This window comes from Erpetoichthys calabaricus, chromosome 9 (genome assembly GCF_900747795.2).
Source record: "Erpetoichthys calabaricus chromosome 9, fErpCal1.3, whole genome shotgun sequence".
NCBI classification, from domain to species: Eukaryota; Metazoa; Chordata; class Cladistia; order Polypteriformes; family Polypteridae; genus Erpetoichthys; species Erpetoichthys calabaricus.
Window position 1 is genome coordinate 125,186,601 of NC_041402.2, and position 15,220 is coordinate 125,201,820.

Sequence of the window (15,220 nt, forward strand, 5' to 3'; positions counted from 1 at the left end):
AAAAAAAAAATCAAAAAGATATAAACTTGTATATGACTGTTGCCTTATATGTTAATGTTCTATTGTAAAAATACTTCTTTAAGTATAAGGTCTTTGAAATATAAATAGGATTTTTTTTTTTGCTATATGCATCACACTCCTTTCTTGTATTAAGCATTCACAGTAAATTGAATTTCAAATAAAAAGATAATGGCTACTGTTTCTTTTTACAGAGCATTCCTCTGTCCTGTGCTGGTAGTCATAGTGTCCTTAAAGGTCATTTCAGCGATTTATTTCATTTCAGATTTAGCACTGAATAGTAAATCAGTCTGGGGTTCTTCAAGAGCATTTCATGATTCAACGGTTCATGCTGGCAGGTCAGTGATCGTCGTTTTCAGCTCAGAGTCTATTACTTTAATTATCATTTTGCCATGTGCTGCAGTTTTCTCTCTCTCTCTCTCTCTCTCTCTCTCCAGTGTGGCAGCTGCATTCATCTGTTCTTCTGCAAGATAAAGGGGGTGGATGCACTTTTAAGATGACTTACAGAATTGAGAGACATACTTCGTGTGAACAAAGATGTAAAACTTTAAAAAGTGACAGATGATTGTAAATAAACCTTTTGTTTATTTGGTGCATTTTTTTCCTGTTTTGTTCTCCATCCCCAAAATCACCAGTGCCTTACGTCTGTGGTGTCTAAGTCGTTTCAGGAGCAGTATTTTACTTGGGACATATTGACATGCTAAAACCTTTGGAGAAGCTCTTACAGAATGGATCAGAAAATCGTTATTTTCTACATTTTAATTAGGAAGTGTGCTTGTGATTTTACTGCAAAGGATGCTGCAGTAGCCATGAAGCTGGTGCTCAAGTCTTTACCTCACTGAACATGGGACTTTGCTTACTTTCCTATTTTTTTCCTCCTGGTGCTACCTCAGCATGTTCCATTTCAGGATGTTTCAGGAATAAACTTTTTTTTTCTAGTTTGTCTTATTCTGAAGCATTGTGAATTCTTGCTTTGGCTGCAGAAGTGGTGCTAAAATGCATATTTGGGGACAGGTTTTTTATTTTTCTCAGTTTTTTCTTATGGACCTGAAGAAGAACAATGTCAAAATCTGGATATTTTATTAAAATAATTACGTTTGGATTCTATATGATTTCTGAATAAGGTAAGTAGTTCTAGGTCTGTCTGAAAATTACACCTTTTGAAACATTGAACAGCTAACTTGTAAAAGAAGCAAAGCTTTCATTGGATTTGATTTCATAAATAAATTGCTGATCTGTAGCTGGTGAAGACCTCATTGTGAGTTCGTTTCAAGCTGATGACTTACAAGTGTATAATTAGTGTCATCAGACATAACAGGGCACTTGTGCTAAAGCTACAGTTCATTCAGTCAAAGAACTGGAAGGCTATTCTTTGGAAATGTGGCTTTTCGATAGGTTTGAATGGAATGCACCCTGTTAACTTGTCCGATAAAGCTTAGTTTCCTTGTGAACTACCATTCCCTTAAGCATAGGTTTGGATTTGTGTATTTTTATTAACTTTTGGTACAGTTCTGTTTCATGAGCATGGATGGTCTGTTTGGAAAATGTCATAGTTTTGGTCAACTTCAGTTACTTTCAGCTATTGTCAAACCTGCTTAATCCAGTGCAGTCTAAGGCGGCTGGATCTTATCCTAGCAGCATGAGGTGCAAGGCAGGAACCAATCATTAAATGGGTACCTAACATTGCAGAGTGTGTAGTCTCACATTAGGCCATTTTAGGGTCAATAATTAACCTAATGTGTGTTTTGCTATAAGTGGAGGAGATCCAGATTACTCGAAGAAACATCTGCATAGACACAGGATTTGCAAGACAGTGACTGGGATTTAAACCCAGCCTCCCTCTCTAATGAAACTACTTGCATCCATCCATTTATCTTTCTTATGTTGTTCAGGGTTGTGAGGGGGCTGGAGCCCAATCTGGCATTATAAGGCACAAGGGAGGAAATAACATACAGGGTACAATGCCAGTCTGGGGTTTCCCATTCACTTAACACACACATCGTTGGGATGTGGAAAATAAAACCAGAGCAGACAGAGAGGAAATGTGTTGCTTCTACCTTGGCACCAATGCTAATCAGTGCACCACCATGTCACCATCATTAATTAACATAACATAAGCTGTACATGTGACAATGATGACATTATATGCAGGACCCTAGCCCCTCAGCATCAGGTGTAAAGTAAAAACCATTCCTGGATGGAGCACCAAGCCACCACTGGGCACACCTACCGTCAGAACGTGAGCCCAGGCCTTCTCTCTCATTCTCTCGGCTCCATTGCTCTCCATAATAATGTGCGGGGGCAATTCAAGAAGTCTGGGGGTTGCCAGATTCGGTCATGAGCTGCACTTAATAGTTTTCATTCCAATCCATCTGTCGGGTCTTAATTAAAATGACATCTATTCGCTGATTTCTTTCTTCTGGTCTTGACCTCTAGGGACAAGTAAATTTGTGAATGTCTCTAACTTTTATAGGAACCTTAGGCAGTGCTCACTGCTTTTCTCCACTCCCTTGCCTCATTTTCAGTCTCTTTGCTAAGAATCCATCCCGTTATCCATTTTAAAATATTTTTTAAAAGTGGAAGGAAAATATGGGCAATGGTACAAATGACAACATATTTGGAGCCCCCACATGGAACTGATCAGTGAGTGGCAACCTAAAGAACAACATCTCAAAAACAAACTTCAAATAAATACTTTTATAAAATGGAATAAATGCAACTAGCAGTCTCTGGATTGACACAATAAATGGAAAAATAGGAGAACAAAATGTTTAGAGAGGTGGCCTGTTAAAGGGCAGAACTGGCCTGCAATTAACACCCTAGTTAAGATCAAAAGTAACAGCCATTGTATCCTTGAAGACCAAATGTGGGGGTCTCATTATTAGAGTTAACCCTTTGTGCCCTTGTGCTGCCACCTCTTCTGTGTCAATCACCATCACTTTTGCCCCACATCATTTTCCAAGACTGAATGATAACTCCTGCTGTTTGTTTTTAAGTTCTAGTTACTTCATTAGCAGTGGGCCTTGTGTCTCAAAATAACGTCCTGCCAAATATCTATGTCAACAAAATGGAAAAAATCACAACATTCACAAACTAATTCAGCCGAGGGTTGTATTAGCAGGAGGTAGCCTTGGTCAGAGGACCCCCCAGTCACATCCAAAATGAAGGACACATATTTATAAATAACATCTGCATATGGAAGGAGCTGCTGTTCATTGGGCCACTAAGGCTTTTAAGTAATGACTTGAGGTATTAATAAAATGAGCTGTCAATTTACAGTATTATTAGGCAGCAGTTTGTTTTTTTTTTCTTCCTTTTCATATCTTTTATATGAAATTGACTGTACTTCTCTCACTACTGGATACTTTCTGATGTCCTTTTACTTTTAAATGAATTGTGACTCCATCAAATTAGCAAGATCTGCCTGATAAATGAAGGCTGCTTTTAATGCAGGCCAAGCTAAGATTCTCTGCTCTTTACTGGAGTCAAAGGTTCCCAAGATGCATTAAGGAAAGTAAGAGAATGAAATGCAAAGCAGTCCTTAATTGAGCCGTTTTAAATCACTGCAGCTCTCTTAGAAATGCGATAAACTAAAACACAAAGCTTGTGTCAGCAGCTGGTGCAGTGCTGTTTAGAGTGCCCTCTAGTGGTAGTCAGCGGGCAGTTCAACCTGCTCAGCAATTTGAACAGAGCACAAACTAATACTGGGTAATAAAGGTTTAAAAACTGACTACAAATGCTTTAAAATGCTGTCCAAAAATGTTTCAAGTTTGATTTAAACTGAACTTGACACATGCCCTCATAATACTGATGTGAAAATAAAAAAGAAATAAAAACACCACACGTGCTGTTGCATGAAGCAATGACTTTAGTTTCTTTAGAATCTTTACAGCATCAAAATTCTCAAAAGTGGCTCTATTCAGTTTAGTGTAGGAGTGGAGCTGGAGCTATTCCTGTCCTCAGTGGGCACAAGGCGAGATATTACTCTGGACTGGCAGCAGGGTTCACTCACATGGGCGCAATCTGGAATCAGAAGTTAACCTAACATGCACATCTTTGAGACGTGACAGGAGACTTGTGGAGAATGGACAGACTTCACATAGACAGCAGCCAAACACAGGTTTCAAACTGAAGACTCTGAATGTGTGAAACAGGAGCACTAATCAGCAATCCATCCTGCACTAACCAGAAAAACAGAACCCACAAGCACTAGTGCTGTTGTTGGCCGTGTGACCTTTACATGTTGTCAGGTGAAGGTCCCATTATGTTGAATAGGAAGGCTCTCATGGATTACTTTAAAATAAATGTTTCAGAGATACACTGCAAAGTGTTTGATATATGAATCTGTAATGGATCCAATAGATCTATTACAGTAGAGATTGGCAAGTGAACTGTCTATTCTACTTTCACCACTCTGACTGAACAAACAGACTCTAGGTTCCTAGGCTTATACAGATAGATAAGAAAGACAGTTAAAAAGAAGCATAAACTTAAAGTACACAGTTTTTAACTTGGCCAAACCTACAGCGTGCTTTAGGTAAGGTTAAAGAAATCCTTTGTTCTATATATACACATATATATATATATATATATATATATATATATATATATATATATATATATATATATATATATTATATAAATAAATGTGACGGGGTGGGGAATGTCGGTTCTGGAAGGTCGAGGCAGCTGCAGATTTTCGTTCCAACCCAATTGCTTCATTAGAAACCAATCCTTGCCAATCTCAGACCTTATATTAATTTTATGGCTTGTTAGTCTGCAATGTGAAGTTCTTACATCGTTGTGACAGTCAGCAGGGTCTTTGCCTGGCTGGGAGGCTGATACATTGGAAGGAGCGGGGGAGCAGATGTGCACAGGACACTGCCTCCCCTGGAGTGCTAGATGGCTGCCCCCCGGGTTACAGCAGCACCTCAGATTCCTGCAGGGCTCCGTAGGTTTTGCAGTTTGGCACAGTCCTATTGGGTTCCATGGGGGCCGCCAGGGGGAGCTGCACACACCTGGGAGTACTTCCAGTTAATGCTGATGACCACCTGAAGTGCTCCCAGGTAAAGCATTAAAGGAGTCGCCTCTCTTCACCTGGGGAGTCAGAGTTTGGAGGAGTACAGGCAGAAAGAAGGGTTGTGTATTGGTGCTTGGACTGTTATTGAACTATGCTTATGTGGAGAGTGAGGCAAAAGTGCTTTCCCACTTCAATAAACGTGTGTTGCAGAGATTTGTGATTGGAGTCTGTCTGTGTCGGTGTTTGGGCAGCTGGAGCGCCCACATGTGGTCACATCGTATAACGGATAATTGTCAGTCTGTCACATTTTTCTGTTAAGTGTTTTATTACACCAAATAGTGCATTCTGAATATACACAGATGCAAATGGAAACAAGTTAGATGGAGAAATGCTGGCTCCTTTGCCACTTGTATCATATTTGTAATAAGGAGCCATTAAAAACAGTGAATGCAGCTGTTTAAGATTGAAATAAACAATTAAGGGTGGGGAACCTCAACAAGTGAGACCCCAAAAATAAAGCAGCAAAATGTCACTTGAGCAATAAGTGCTTCATCAGCAATAATTGACTTCTCATTAAAAATCTGGGTTGAAACAAAAACCTGCAGTCACTGCGGCCCTCCAGGACCAACATTGCCCACACCCGATATATAAAATGTATACATGAAAGATATAGTAAGAATATACCTGAGAAATTATATACTGTTTTATATATATATAGTAAGAAAGGCGCTATATTGCGCCTGACCCTACACAGATTAGACACGGGAGGCATGTATAAAAATAAATAAACTTTTATTTTCTTCAGTTGGAGGGCACGTCTTCCCCGTAATCGCCCCAGCCACAACACAGTCCCAAGCACAAATCATCACACGAAAACACTTCTCTCTTCTCACCACCACTCCTCCCAGGCAACCTTGTCCTCCTCCACCCGACTCTGGCCGCTGAGTGGTGGTCACTGGCTCCTTTTATTGGGCACCCAAAAGTGCTCCAAGTGCTTGATTGCCGACATCCAGCTGCACTTCGGGTGTGGCGAAACCAGTGCCCAAAAGGGGCCAGCAGTTCCTGCTGCAGCACCTCCTGGCAGCGCCTGCGGAACCCAACAGAGCTGCACCAAACTCCAACCCCCATGAGGCCCTGCGGGAGTCCGAGGCACCGCTGCAACCAAGGGAGGCTGCCATCTAGCGTCCAGGGGAAGATACTGGGTTTCCCATCCCCCTGGTATATATGTTGCAGGGGCGTCCCGGCCAGGCATGGGCCACGGCCATCTGTCACAATATACACACACACATTATATATATATATATATTTATACACAGAGAGAGAGAGATACATGGTATATATAGATAGAAAGATATAAAACATATATAAAAAAAAACAAAAAAATGATTTCCTCCATAAGGCTCACTCACATTCATGAGACAAGTGGCTTTTTTTACTTCTGCCTGCGAGTCCATGACATTCACTCTTTGTAGAAATTACCAGACTTTAAATTATTTTCGCCAGAACGTAAAGGGTTTTTGGTTTTGAGAAATGTCTCCTTCAGGGTTGTTTCTTTTAATTGCTACACTTGGTTGCATGCACTGTGTGCAGCAATTTTAAAGTTCCTTAAACTTCCAACTATATTTTGTTTTTACCGTACCATAGAATGTATTGATTAAGAATATATTAGAATGAGAAGTAAATGACAATATAGCAAATATCAGAGATTCATGAATAATACTAAGAACATTACAAGCTCATTGGTGGCCCATACATTTGAAACATTGTCTCTTTAAAGCAAATTTTCAAATCATTGTCTTTAATCCAGGAGCATGTTGCTACAAGAAGGGTTGCACCCTTTTACAGACAATTGTCTAATATATTAAAAAAAAAAAAAAAAAGGTTCTCTCTCTCCTTCTTGTTCTGACAGATGTTTGGGGCTGGGGGTGTGCTGTCATTATCTGTGGAGTTCTGACGCGGAGCCCATTTGATGTCTCATGCACTTTAAAGATGAGGTTGAAATTAAAGGATTGGGTACAGCACAAGAGTCAAAACTAAAGACATAAACTTCAAATTGTTTCCCAGTGTGTTTTAAATTTGCATCCGTTTTCAGACGAGTGTTGTTTGGACTTTGTTTATAACAGCTCTGTAATTAGGGGGGCTCCTAGCCAACTGAGGACCACACAAAGACCTGCAGTCAGGCTGATTAAAAGTAAAGCGTTTATTAGCTAGTGCCTGCCACAATAAGTCTGAGACTCCCCATTATTATTATTATTATTACTACTACTATTTGTCTGCCTTGCATTAAACTATAATTACGCCCTCATTAAAATATCAAAGGTGAGAAAGATGATCAAATTATTTTCTTGTACATTTTGTCGTTTTACTATTTAATGCCAAACTTCAACAGCAGTGTAGTTCATTTAATTTTTATGACACCATGCAATTATTAATTTAGGGAGGGACAGTTTTTATAAGCAAATTACGCCGTGCTTTAAACAGAAATGTTCTTTTATTCTTTTCTTATAAAACACAGACGTTATTAGACTTGAATGTTCAGTTTTCTTTTTTCTGTGTAGTCCACACAGCACACCTCCACTAATGCACATTTGTTGAATTTATATCTGGAATGATGCATCCATTACAACTGTTTACATGCATATTTAATAAATAACATATACTTTTTTGTACTTTAGTGCTATCGTAATCATGTACGTGTTCAGAGTGTTTACTCAGTAAAGGTCATTATATAAAGTACATTTATTATAATAAAATAATAAGGCAAAACGTGAGCAAACCCTCACAAGTGTGTGCTGCACATTCAAATGTATTTGCACGGGTTCTGTGTAGAATTTTCAACTGAAGCCTAAGTACTTTGTGAAAGGCATTCTATATGATGAAGTTTGAATGTGTTCATCTTTTCTTTTCAGCTATACATAACAATATCTCCTGAGCTCTTTTTTCCACCACTTGTGAGTTTATGTAAACTCGTACACAACACAAAGACCAGCTGAGCACTTAGTGGTTATTCTAATATGGTGTCTTGTCTAAATCTTTAGCTATTGTGTATGTAATAAGTGTGTGTAGTAAATGTGAACTTCTTTATTTGACACATATGCAACTGCCACTTAAATGAAACTACTGCATTATACTTGCAGGAACAGCTTCTAAAATAAGAGCAAGGAGACGAGTTTCCGAGCTGGGGAAGGATTTGCTAAGTGATCCTTTTCTTGGATTTGTTTCCAAGGCAGATACTACAAGTGTTTCAGTCATGCATCGCCTTACCTGCGTCCCTGCCCACCTTTCCCAGCCCCCTTCACTTCACTAGTAGAGCGTCACATCATTACTCAGGGTGTAGAGTTAAAGCAAACTTTCTCAGAAATCAGGCTCTCATTCAGACGCAGAACTGAGAGATAAGCCACCTCATTACACCGCTAATTAAAGGACCAGCTCTTCAAATGGACTGAAGCTCCCAGACAGCACACCATCACAGTGAGTACTCAGAAGAAAGTTCTCCATTTCCTAATTTATCCTTTAATTTGCTCTTACTGGAGCTTTATTGTGCTTTTTTTTCCAGTGGGCCCATCACTTGAATCTCCTATAAACTGAATTTGCTAACAAAAATACAGCAAGCTATTTAAATAGACAAGAGAGGACCACTTCATTAATTCTGAAATGGTCAGATCTGAGGAGTGAGTATCAGGGGGTTCCTGTAGACATTAACAGTACTGGGGGTCAGAATCATTTTTATATCTGGATGGTAAGAGGTAAGAGAGAAAGTCAGAGATAAGAAGAGCACTACCTGACAGGTAGAGAGATGTGCACCATATATGAGAGAGGGAGATGAAAAATGTTTTATATAAAAGATGGATAGACTGTATTTGAAAATGATGAGATTTGATTTCAAAGGGAAAGCCACTTGTTTAGTTGTTTTAGTGTGATGTGATGGGCTGCTAAAATCTCAAACTTTGAACGGAAATCACTCTTACATTTTCCCTGCGCACAAAGGCTTCCCCCACATGGATTTGATATTCTGGACATTGTGTTAATCACAAAGGGAGAGAAGGACATTTGATACAATGTGATTCTGAAGCTTGATACATGTACTTTTATTTTAGAACATTTAGCAACTGACACTAAAGATATCTTCAAGCAGGCACTGTTCAAATATATAACTTCCTAATGTATTGTTACATCAGTGCTCTGCAAATATACCGGCCACATCCATTAGAAGTGAAGTGCCCAGAAAAGATTTGAGGCATTTGTTTCAAAAAAATCCCCAGATGAAACGTTGCGCTACACCATTTGTGAAACCTGCACACACGTACACACATGTGGACTTGTTAACTCCGTCATTTCTCAGAAGACTTCTTCCCTGAATTTCAGTTATAATATTACTTGCAAAGAAGCCTCTCTTTATTTCTCTTCACAGGAAAGTAATTTAATGAATGAATGAGTGAGATTGTTTCAGTTTCCTATTACTGAGATTGGAGCCAGAACAGCCTGGCCCTTTATTTAAAATGATTACCCTACCAAGATGCATTGGCTAAAGTAGATGAGAGAACAAAAAAAAACTATAAAACTATAAAAAGAAATACTTTGCTAGTTCATTACACTCTGCTGCATGGTAAAGAAATCATAACTCTGTCCCTCCGTTTCCAATTTTAAAAGCCATGTGCTGTATGTGAGGCAGGCTGGAGATCAGACACAATCTGGTCGAGGGAAATGCTGAGAAATCAACTGCAAGGTAGAACAATATTTATTTCACGCACTTTTAAATCTTAGTCAATTATAATTGTCCTGCACAAACGGTCTCTGCACATAGCTATAAGAATTTTACATAACAAAAAACGGGTATGATTGACTAAAAGATTTACTAAAAAATACAAAAAACAAATCATGCTACATGGTGAAAGAACTCCCCTAAAGATACACTTCATTCAATCCTGACTCTCTTTAACTCCGTGGCCGTTTATGACAGACTCTGCTCATTTTATTAACTTATGGTTGCTCCAACACACTTCCTATATTTTTTTTTTTGCTAATGTTGAACCGGGAATGAAGCTTGAACAGAACATTACAACTAGACACCACTCAAGCACACTTTGCACAGCTGTACTGCCTGCCTGTCTCTCTTCAACTCTATTAATTCTAACTTTTTGCTAAGGCAATGCTTGAATGTCCTACTTGGTTTGTTTCCAGATGCCATTGAGATCGACTTGCTGTACGGTGTTACGGATCGTTGGCACAACTGTTTTCGCCTTAGCCGTCTTATTGTCTATCCTCTCCGCCTATATCACTGGGTACCAGTTCATTCACACTGAGAAGCATTACCTCTCTTTTGGACTGTATGGAGCCCTTCTTTTCCTTCACCTTTTCTGCCAAAGTTTGTTTGCCTACCTGGAACATCGACGGATGAGGAAGGAACCCAAGCCAGAGACTTACAACAAAAGAGTGGCCCTCTGCATTGCTGCCTATCAGGAGGACCCGGATTACCTAAAAAAATGCCTGCAGTCCATCAAGAGAATTTCCTTCCCTAATCTCAAGGTGGTCATGGTAGTAGATGGCAATAAACAAGATGATGAGTACATGATGGAGATTTTTAATGAGATCATGGGCTTTGAACAGACTGGCACCTTCATCTGGAGTGGCAACTATCATACGCTTACAGAAAAGAGCAGAAAGCAGACCTTGACGGAGGAGTGCAGTCTGGTGAGAGACATTATCAGGAACTGCAACTACTCATGCATCATGCAGGAATGGGGAGGCAAGCGTGAAGTCATGTACACTGCCTTCAAAGCCCTGGGGGACACTGTGGATTACATCCAGGTAAGTAAACACCTCATCCCCCAAATCCTCTTAACATAGCAAAGGGCATCCATAAGGCCTGCCTTTGAATAGCTGAACACTCCTCTGATCTAAGACTGGAAGGAGCAGCAAATCAAAACTGGCTAGCTGGGCAGTCCACTGCATCCATCCATTTCCAGAACCCACTTAGTGCAGAAAGCTGTAGAATTTGGAGAAATGTAGGAGACGGCCCTGGAGAGGGTGCTAGTCCTTCCATCACTTAATCACAGACAGTCAACAAATGAGCTGATTTTTGAGGTATGACAGAAAGTCACAGTATGTGAATAACACAAGGAGAACATGTGAAATCCACACCAACAGGGATTAGAGTTCAGTCTCCTAGAGAGTGAAGTACTAACCAGTGCACCACCATGCCATTTTACTTTCCCAGAAATTTAATGATTTGAAATTGACTTCAGTCTCACCTAGAGCCTGAATCATGAAAACAGTGGGAACTACAGCCCATAGTTTTATCAAATCATGATTATATTTCTGCATACAAGCATGTCTGTCTGTCTCTACCACTGATAGCTCTGGTACCTGACAATACCGGACAAGCCACTTCAGATCTGTTTTGGTCAGGTGGTCTCTTATGTTCACATAGAAGCCAGATGAGCACTGACAGTTACTTCCTTTCCTTTAGCTGCCATAGGAGTTGACTGGAGTTGGAAGCAAAAATGTACGTTTTCTATCCATTTGTAGTAAAACACACGTAACAGACAAGAACGACTTGTTGGTAAGGAACGTAAAAGATGGTAAAAGTGCTACCATTATGCAAAAGATGTCTTTTTTTTTTCGTCTCCACCATTAAAAAATAATTCACAGTTGCATATATTTCCATTCTGTGACTTTTAAGTCTGTTAGAAGGAAATCTTTTTCTGCTTCAGACTGAATTAAACAGGGCAGTCTGGTGAAATTTTATTTGAGTTGTAGGAGCAGCGATCACTTTATTTAGCCCTGTTGTGCACAAACGTCAGCACTAGCATTTTCATCAATACATTTAGAAATAAAATCAACTAGCTCCTTTAGCTGCTTGACTCTGGATACCTCTTATAAGGTTAAGACATAAATAAAGCTGTACAACCGGTGATGTGGAATAGCTTTTAAAAATACGCAGCATCATGAAGGTTAAAAAGGTTAAAAATAAATAGCAAGTTTGCCTTTCATTCATTACTCCCCGAGTAAAGTGACAGGGCTCTGATTTACTGATCGGGTGGAGAGTCAAGTGGCGCATTCAATTGTTATTTAGCATACACAAAACCACAGGATTGATTTATCTCACATTCATATTTGTATGTTTCTTATGAATCATTTAATAATAAACACCAACAGCATATTTACACTCACAGCAGTGGTGAGCAACACATTAACACAGCCACATCCCTCATATTGAATGTGTTAACAGCAGCACAAGTTATCTAAAAAGTGTTAAACAGCACAGAATAGGAGTTGTGGTGTAGGGGCTACAGTTCCTACCTCTCAGCTGCCAGTCCAGTCTGAAGGCTGCATGTCTCTAAGAGAGGGTGCCCTGCAAGTACAGGATCGCTTCCAAATTTGTTCACGATGCCACTGGATTCGACTAAGTGACTCTGGGAATGTTCAATAAGACAAAAGATGGAGCACTGGGTTAGCAGCTCAGGTTACTCGCCTGGAGCACACAAGGGTCTTGTAGCCAGAAATGATTTCAAGAAACAAAGACAAGGTAGGTTCAAAGACAATCATAGACATAAAGAAGTTTAAGATTCAGTAGAGCAGTGATTTCTGAAATATAACAAATCCTCTTACAAGCAGTGGCAATGTTTTACAATATTCAAAGAACCTTAAATATGATTGCAAGTTTTTTTGCTTCATTTACTTTTATGGTGTATCCCAGGAATATCATGGAAAGATCACATGCAAACTAAAGTCGGGGTTATGATTCTGGTAATTTCCCAAGTAAAGGCCTACATCTCTGTATGATTCCCAGTTATCTATTATTTCTGTTTATGCATAAGCAAAATAATAAAATGACCGTGTTATGCATGCAAGACATCATAAGAGCCTTACACAGGTCACTTTGCTTAACAAATTCTAAGAGAGTAATAAAGATAAATAATTACATTTCCCTAGTGCTTTTCTAACCTACTTAAAGATATTGGAGAAACACTTCATCCACAACAAATGTGCAGCAGTCACCTGAATGAAAAGACGGCAGCTATTTTTGCACCAGTATGCTCACCACACATTGCCTGTTAGATGGTGAAGGGGTGAGAGAGTGACAGCTAAACAATAGCAGACAGGGGATTACCAGGGGGGGTTGAATGGCCAGGTCATGGTGGGTAATTTAGCCAGGACATTAGGATATATTGTACTCTTTTTCAAAGGATGCCCAGGGATCATTTATGACCACAGAGAGTCAGAAGCACAGTTTTATGTCTGAAGAATGGCTCCATTTTTACATCACAGTGTCCCTGTCACTGCACTGCGGCATTGGGATCCCCACACAGACCACAGGTTAAACACCCCCTGATGGCCTCACCATAACCTGTTTCAGCAGCAACCCAAGTTTTTCCTAGATGGTGTCCCATCCAACATAATAAAAGTTCCAATCAATTTTTTGAGCAGAAATAACGACCCGTTATGCGTCTTTCCACTTGCAATTACTACAATCATCATTTTTGTGTCTTACCTGTAGAATTATAATTTACATTATTCTATGCACCATATTTTTTGAGCTTCTTTAATCAATCAGCTGGAGGAAGACGGGACTGATCTCAGTAAAAATTCTGTCTGTTTGAAGTTTTCATATTCTCCCCATTTCAATGTTATTTTTTTTCCTCTGTTCCATATTTATTTTGAGATTGAAAAACATATGTACTAGATGGATCGGTGACACTAAATTTGCCCAATATTTGTGCGTGGGCCCTGTGACAGACTGCCCACCCCGTCCTAGGTTTCCGAATTGCATATGATGCTCCCCAAATAGGCATCATGGCGCTCTAATTAGTGTGGCTGCCGGAAGGAATTGCAGGTCCACAAGGTGAAATGTTATTCCCGTTAAAAAGAAGCCAGTCATCAAACAAAATGTGTGCTTGATGGCACCAAATAAACAAAAAATGCTTCAGGAACCTTTCTTGGTTGATAAAGCCTCTCAGTTGTAGTGGGAAGTGATGTCTGTCTCGGTGAACTGCAGGATATGTAGCAGCGGGACCAGAGTCAATTGCCCTTGCTGGGTGTCTTCTTTGCACTATGAAGAGAACAAAAGATGATAAGGTTAGCTCCAGCACCCCCTCTCGACCAGGGGTGGAAATACATACATCAGGTGAATGTGTGACATAAGATTAAGCAGATTATGACCATGACTATGACCATGTAGCTTGTTAACAGTATGAGATTTCCCACTTACATGAAGAGGCTTCATGGTGAGCACTGCCTCCTCACAGCTCCAGAATCTTAATGTCAAATTCCAGTCTGGTCACTGTGTCAATGTAGTGTTTAAATGTTCTCATCTTGTGGGTTTTCTTATGTTACTCTGCTCCCAACTCCCAACCCCCCTTTCCCAATTATGTTTGGCTGACTAGTGACTCTATGTTGGCTTGGTATGAGATGAGTGAAAGTTGTTGGTTGCTAGTGTGCCCTATGATGGTCAGATATGCACTAACCGGGGACAGTAATAGCATTGCATGTGACACTGCTGGGATAGGCTGTGACCCACCACAACCATGGACTCTAGTAAGCTGTTTCAGAAAATGAATGACCTTTTTTATGATCTTTATACCAAAGTCAAAACCAGTCTTGGTCTTCATGACAGCTTATGCTTGGTGAGGGATTTCTACAACTTCTTTGTCCTTCTGTGGTTGTTTGCTTCAAAAATATTTGTCCATATCAGCACTTGGCTGGAATGCAGCAGTTCTTCTCTGCAGTTAGTGGTTTACCAAATGGTCATGCATTCCCAGTGCCACGTGACCAAACCAGTCCTAATGGTGCTGCATTGGGAGCCCTCTTATCTTTTACTAGCTTGCTTTACTGTCATCTTTTTGGGTTTGGCATGATGTCAGTTATGGCAGCAGGGATAGTGTGTTGATCATCAGAGCAGAACATGGTACTTTTAGATTTGTTTTTTTTATACTGTATGTTACATCATTTTTTCTATATTTGTCCTGTTGCTCTAGCATCATTCTAAATGACTTCAGCAAGTGATGCCCCTTCCAGGTTGTTTAACTTTGTTGGTTTTATTTCCAGCAGCTTATCACTATGCTACTCTACAGTAACCAACTTACTTACAAATAATCATGGTAGCACAGTGGTTATTCCTGCTGCCTCACAACCTCAGATGTTGTGTTAAATCCCAATCCCATCACTGCCTCTTTTGAATTT

The 15,220-nt window shown here is 39.8% G+C and overlaps 1 protein-coding gene across 1 annotated transcript in view; it reads left to right on the forward strand.

Annotated features, from left to right (window-relative positions):
• The first annotated feature begins 8,357 nt into the window (after positions 1-8,357).
• Positions 8,358-15,220, forward strand: part of has3 (hyaluronan synthase 3) — a 28,389-nt gene continuing 21,526 nt past the window's right edge. Inside the window, exons 1-2 of the mRNA XM_028810123.2 lie at positions 8,358-8,509; positions 10,220-10,846. Of these exons, the coding sequence (XP_028665956.2) occupies positions 10,220-10,846 (627 nt within the window). The 5' untranslated portion in view covers positions 8,358-8,509. The remainder of the gene's footprint in view (positions 8,510-10,219; positions 10,847-15,220) is intronic.